Genomic DNA, 6,736 nt, shown 5'->3' on the forward strand with positions numbered 1-6,736 from the left:
TCAAGCTAGGACAGGCTTCCACGTGATAATTTCTATGACTCCCATTCCTTGTTTCATTTGGCCAAGTCCTGCAGGCAGGCCCAACCCAGCTGCACCTCTCTTCTCGTGGACAACATGATGGCTGATCAGTCCCCGCTGCTGCTAGCACGAAACAGCAATGTCTAGGCAACTAAAAGTAGACCATTCGGCGATTTTCTCCCATATTATCTGACACGTGGCAGAATTGAAGTGCTGGTGCTCCAGCTCTGTTTGCAGACCCTCAATGAGGCTGGTGACGGTAGCTTTGTAGGCTGAGGAGTCACACATGCGCATGACGGTCAAGAAGGCAGTGAGCGACGAGTTGATGAGTACTTGGCCACAGCCAGTAGCCATCCTGCCTGAGAGAAAAGATCGAATACAGCAAAGCAAACCTAAGATGCTGTTGTCGAAAGTGAGGAGGAGGTCGTCGTCGTCGCACCCGGGAGGTGAGTGATGTTGACAGTTGTCTCTTGCACACTCGAGGCCTCGCCCACATCACACCCGATGTGCGTGATCCCCGTTATGTGAGAGATTGACGGCCCTATGAGTCTAGTTGCGGTTGGTGCTGAGAATCCACGCCGCTGCGGCCCACTCCGTGGCCCATCTCAGACGGAAGGACATCACTCCAACCCACTTCGCTGAGGGGAGCTTGGATTTGAGTACTAGCGGACTTGATTCCTGGCCAGAGAGGAGGAAGTTACCAAGGAGTAGTAGTAAGTTGGCCGGATGGAGGATGTGGTCCCGATAAGGATGGTTAGTAAAGATCTGAGGCTGACTTTCTTTGACTTCCACTTCGCGCCGCAAGACATTATGCAAAGACAGTAGTATATACCCAAATGCATTTCAAGAGTATATTTCCAGGCCGAATAAAGTGTTTCGTGCTACATTTCACCGTGGTCCGATTAGTTCTTTGCTTGAAGTCACCATGCTGACTTGGTTTGGCTTGGAATTGTTTCCTCGATTGGTATTATATCCTATAAGTATGCACTAGCTAAACGTTAAGGAGTTCGTATACCGCAAGAAAAAAAAGACTCGCCCGCATCATCAGCCGTGTAATGTTCGCCATTGACACTACATAAAGAGAACGAGGAAAGTGAAATTCAACTGAAAAACCTTGAGATGCTGTCCTGGCTGGCGGAGTCCTATTTCTAGGGCATGGAGGGCTGTAAGTTTCGACGAGATCGGGAAATTCAGCATGTACAACTGCGATAACTGCGACACTGAATCAATGAGAGCGATTACACACTTGCATGCGGCAGAAAGCTGCTATAACTCGTTCGTCTATTCCACTTATGAGACAATCGGCCATTTCTCAGCCGCAAGTAGTATCAAGAAGATTTACTATATTGTGGGAGATACAGGACTATCAAGGAGGAATCTCAGCGTAACCTACAAGCTTGTAATAAAGGAGAACGCCATACTTATCGAAATCTACATTCTCTCACTTTCTCCGTGACTACTGGACTGATACTCTCTAATATTGACACAGGACAGATCACTTTTCATCGAGGTTGAAAACCCCACCACCACCACCCAAACAGTACATGCACTGTCGCCAAGGTGCTGCTGAACCACCAAGTAGCGTCTCTGTACTGCCTGTACCCCTGCAAGGCCAACTAGGTTTACAAGTTTTACAAAATGTACGGAATTAACCCTCCTCACCATACTCGAATTGAAAGACACCAACGAGGGAGGGGACGAAACTCGTTCACGCACCTGGTCATTCCCAACCTGATCAGTGTAGTAATAGAATATGGCCCTCGACAAGGATGGATAGTGGACCAGCAGGTCGAAGCTGTGAGGCGCAGGCAAGATGAATCCGGGCTGAAACAGTGGCTCTCTTGCTACATTTTACTCTGTCTTTGAAGGACTTCGCAGCGTTTAATACTCCAGACTCATTGCTAACACAGTGAGCAAGCTAGTGAAGGAGGACGAGAGCTTGAAGTGGACAACCTGGAGCTGATACTCTTTCATGGTACAAAAAAACTGAGCTTGAACTAGCATCAGACCACGCAGAGCAGACAGCATTAACTGGAGGAGTCTGTCGATTTACCGGACCTTCTGGTCATGATTCGACCGATAACAACCATGTTTGGAGCGCTTAACGCTCATGAATACCAAGGCTTTGCTCACAGAGTTGAAATCGAGTAGTTGATTTGGTAACTCTGTTCTATTATGACTATTAAGTAATGGAAAACCATGGAATATTATTTTTCAAGAATCTTGAATCATTCACATGAAAAGCAACACTCTTGCTGCTGAATACGGTTTGAGCAGGTACTTTGAATTAGTTGCCTAGAACAAGTTGGCATGTACTGTCCAAGAGTAGCATCATAAAACTGTACGTGCCTAATCGATCATCCGGTCACCAAGCATGTGGTAAACAAACTGTGGAAGAGTAATAAGAGTTACTGTAAGCAGTTGAGGGTGTAGGAAGTATTGTGTATTCCGATGTGTATCATGATAGGAGCAAGTTTAAATACGGTGTTATTAGTCAGTGGGCAACCACGTGACCATACATGGTACTTCTGGGCTTACAGTTACATTGAAAAGTTCACATGTCCACGTGGACAAGGTTCTGACTGCCAAGATCGGCAATGGCCCGATAATCATCACTTGAATATGTCAGTATTGGGTACGGAAAGCACTTTGGCCGAGGTCCGCGATATTTTCTCGCAGTGGCGGAATTCTAATCACTACGAAGGAGCTCGTATTTTGTGTGTCCCCACCTATCATGCGCGTGTCTAGATTCTCATCACCATCTACCAACAACTACATGATATCATATACTAAATACACGTCCCAGTAGCTTTCTGAAGCGAAAATATCTAAAGTGCTTTTTGAAATCAATCAAAATTATCTTTGTTACATTGTGGCGTTGTTATTTGATACTGGTGTGCGGCTAGATGGGGACACATTAAATACGAGCTCCTTCGTAGTTATGACACAGACATGGGTCTCCCATCCCAAAGGCTCTGGTGCCAACAGATGAGTTCCGATCCCTAAGAAATCGGTCCGTAGAGGTCTACGTTCGTCCTGAAAATGGTATCTGATGCAAAAACCACGTCACGCCTGCATTTTAGACATGTTCAGGACTTCCAGGCAGTCTAAGCATCAATATAGGATACAGGAACACACATAAAGTTAGACAGTCAAGTAGAGCGATAATGCTGTGCCAAGACTGCACCCCCCAAAAGGGCATATAACCTTGAGCTAAAATTGTCTCAGTTAGTGCGCATCGTGGCTGATGTTATATCTAGTAGAGATGAGCGTTTAATAGTGAGCATTTACTCGAAAACTGATGCGGCTAACAGGGTAGCGATTGGTGGTGAAAAGTGCCGAGACACCCAGGCATGCGGCCCATCATATGAGGACATTGTCGGAATCTGGCTCCAGAAATGGTACGCAGGGCTTAAGTAGGCCCGTTATTACTAGGGATTCGAGGGCTAACAGACTTTTGAGTGCCTGTAGTGTTTTGTCTGAGCTCTGCTTAATTTCTTATAGCGGAAGTTTCTTGCTGACAGGATGACCACGACTGTGTGTGTTCTTTCGAGCCCAACCCGCACTTATACGTAAACTTCGCATGTACAGTCGAGATTTTCGATGATTCCAATCACTTCACCGGCAGGCACGTACTCGGGAAGCATATCCAAATGTATGATGGGGTCCTGGGCACCACCTGAAATCCCACTAGGGCCTGAAGGGTTGTTTCTACTAAGCAGCCCGACGGATTAATGTTCGAACAGGTATGCGACTGGTTCCTCAAGTGCAATCCCATTTTTTTTTCAATGTACTGAAGTGGCCTGCAGGCCTAGGCATAAACAAGTAGAAAGTCTATCTGTTGCATGGCGCATCATTTGACTAGACTTTCGATGTTTAGGGTAAAATTACGGGGTTCATCGAGAACGGATCTCCCAACATTCAGATACTCCCACAAATTTAGAAGTGAGTAGGTACTGCGTACAACTAGACGAAAGTGCTCTGACCCAGTGCTGCGAGGCGGCCTGGATGTGTCCAACACCTGCAATGGACTTCCGAGAGTAGATCGAATATGAGGGTAATGAGTTCGTGCTGTATCCCGAAGAGCTTCAAGCTCTATGCAGGGCTCTGAGAATGCGATTGGAGAAGTCTTCCCCGTTGCAATACATGGAAGGGCCACACAGAGGCAGATCCAGGCTATCACGCAGCGGATGGTGTAGAAACTGAACAGTGAAGACTTGGCATACCTCCTCATCCCAGCATTTTTTTGGCTACCGCTAAATTAATATGCGCAACACCCTCTTAAGTGCACATGCTGAGTGATATGTAGTATTTCGAGTCTGGCAAAAGCAGTCTTGAGTGCTTCAGAGAACCCAACGTCACCACCGTTTACGGAAACATGACGCAGGTGGATGGGAAGGATTGCGTAAGTACTGACCAAAAGGAAGACCTACTGACATCTTCATCTGCGCTACCACTACTAATAACCCAAATTGTTCCATTGATCTCGGCCCTATCTGCCCTATTGCGAACGGTCTGGTGATATTCTTTATACTGCTATAGACCGCGTATACGTCTAATTTTATGAAATGTCGACTAAAGATGGATATCCGCTCCTTTGACGACTTTGAAGTGGAGTACAAAGGGCAACGGTTTGTGTGTTTTTGAGAATGGCTCATCATAGACGGAAGTAAATCGGAATACTTAGCAATCATCAGTCCTCGCTATCGAGGAAGCTCGTAAGCGACGTGAAGGTGCATGAGGAAATGAATCTGAAGATACTGAAGGAGACTAATGTGAGTTTGCTGCAACACTGAGCAGAAAAGCGGGGCTCTCTAAGTATAAACCGCCTTAGTTTCTGGGCTTTGAGCTGTACTTATCGCGTCCAAGTCTGCCTTGTCAAGTGACGTTGCAAGCGAGGGGAGGGGATCACGTACTTAGTCACGCAGTATGTGTCAAGCCCTTCCCCTACCTAGATTGGTCCGCTTGAGTATAGAACTGAGGGTTGCCCTGAATTGTGCTAGAACAGGCAAATCGTCATCACTCGACGTTCGGCTCATTCCAACATGGCACATACTCAGTTCCTCGGGAAGCACAACGCATCCTCAATCAAGGCATCTTTGAGAACCCACGGCTAGCGCATAATGTACCGGAAGGCGCTGCCAAAATCGCGGCCAGATCGATTAAGATCAAGGGTACGGACAAGCCCAGCATCCCCATCAATTGGCGCTTCGCCGAGAGTGTGGCTGCTCTCAAGGCCTACGAGGCCTCTGTGCTGTCTCTTCTCATCCGGAAAAAGTACCACACGGATGCAGGCGAGATAGTCATTGATACGTGAGCAAGTCTCCGACTATTTGAAGTCTGTCTGTTTCCGGGCTCCGACTCTGACACGATTAGCGATCGAGCAAGCCTCTTCTTTATGACACCCGTGATCGCGCAGATCGTGGGCGAAGATGGCAATCGCAAACCCTTAAGCCCTCTCCATTTTACCCACCAAAACATTATACCCAACCATGACAAGCACGATAGTATGGATATGTACCGCGGCCTCGCGACGAATGTCTATCGCACGAGAGATGGCCGCTACTTTCATATCCATGGGAGCATGAATGCCACTCCAACCCTTGCAGCCCTTGGTCTTCCCTCGCATGATCCATCTCTAAAAGACCGCGCTGCCATCGTTGACCGTATTGGCGCTGAAGTGGAAAAGTATACCGCTGCGGAGATTGACGAGCTTATGAACGAGAGGTACAAACAAGCAGGGTGTATCGTCCTTACTAAGGACGAGTACTTGAACTCTGAGTCCGGCAAGTCCAATAAAGCGGCGGGCTTTTATGAGACGATCAAGGTAGACGACCATCCCGCCGCGTCCTGGTGGCCCGAAGACGCCTCAAAACCATCATCGGCTCGGATGCCACTGGCTGGCCTCAAAGTCGTGGACCTCACCCGCGTCATCGCCGGCCCATCCATCACTCGATTCCTCGCAGAGATGGGCGCGTCGGTCATGCGTGTTACTGGCCCAGACGTTGCGGATTTGTCGGCTGTACACCACGACCTCAACTGGGGAAAGTGGAACTGCCACCTTGACCTCGGACGGGACGAGGATAGGGAGAAGCTGTGGGAGCTCATTCGGGAGGCAGACGTGGTGGTTGATGGGTATCGCCCCGGCGTCATGGAGCGGCGCGGCTTTGGGCGCGACGCCGTGTTCGACCAAGTCCGCAGGCAGGATAGGGGCAGGGGCATCATCTACGTGCGAGAGAATTGCTACGGTTGGCACGGGCCGTGGATACACCGTAGCGGATGGCAACAGATCAGCGATGCCTGCTGTGGCATCTCCATGGGCTTTGGGCGAGCCATGGGGTTGGACGAGGCCGTCACGCCTGTGTTCCCCAACTCGGATTTCTGTACAGGCATCCTGGGATGCGTCTGCGTGCTGCATGCCCTCATTCGTCGGGCCGAGAGTGGAGGATCCTACGGCGTTGATGTAAGTCCATTATTGCTGCTGACCATACGCAGTGACAACACACACCAACGTCAAGTTTTCTAGAATAGGTGTAATTTTCGTTAAATATATACAAATCCCTTACAAGAAACTAATTATAGCAAGTTTTAAGACGTGCAGCGTGCGCGCTGTGGAGCTATAAGCTATAAGAGCAGATAGTTGAGACACGTCTTACACTCAAAAACAAAAACACACAGACCACTCTGCTTAGTAATAAGAGAACCCCAGCAACAGAAT

General features: G+C 48.4%; 1 protein-coding gene across 1 annotated transcript in view; it reads left to right on the forward strand.

The window, feature by feature from the left end:
- Nucleotides 1-4,763: 4,763 nt before the first annotated feature.
- Nucleotides 4,764-6,736, forward strand: part of SETTUDRAFT_156640 (uncharacterized protein) — a gene marked incomplete at both ends in the record, with an annotated part of 7,782 nt that continues 5,809 nt past the window's right edge. Inside the window, 3 exons of the mRNA XM_008031769.1 lie at nt 4,764-4,793; nt 5,027-5,331; nt 5,395-6,481. Of these exons, the coding sequence (XP_008029960.1) occupies nt 4,764-4,793; nt 5,027-5,331; nt 5,395-6,481 (1,422 nt within the window). The remainder of the gene's footprint in view (nt 4,794-5,026; nt 5,332-5,394; nt 6,482-6,736) is intronic.

Source organism: Exserohilum turcica, assembly GCF_000359705.1.
Source record: "Exserohilum turcica Et28A unplaced genomic scaffold SETTUscaffold_6, whole genome shotgun sequence".
In the NCBI taxonomy this organism is placed as follows: Eukaryota; Fungi; Ascomycota; class Dothideomycetes; order Pleosporales; family Pleosporaceae; genus Exserohilum; species Exserohilum turcicum.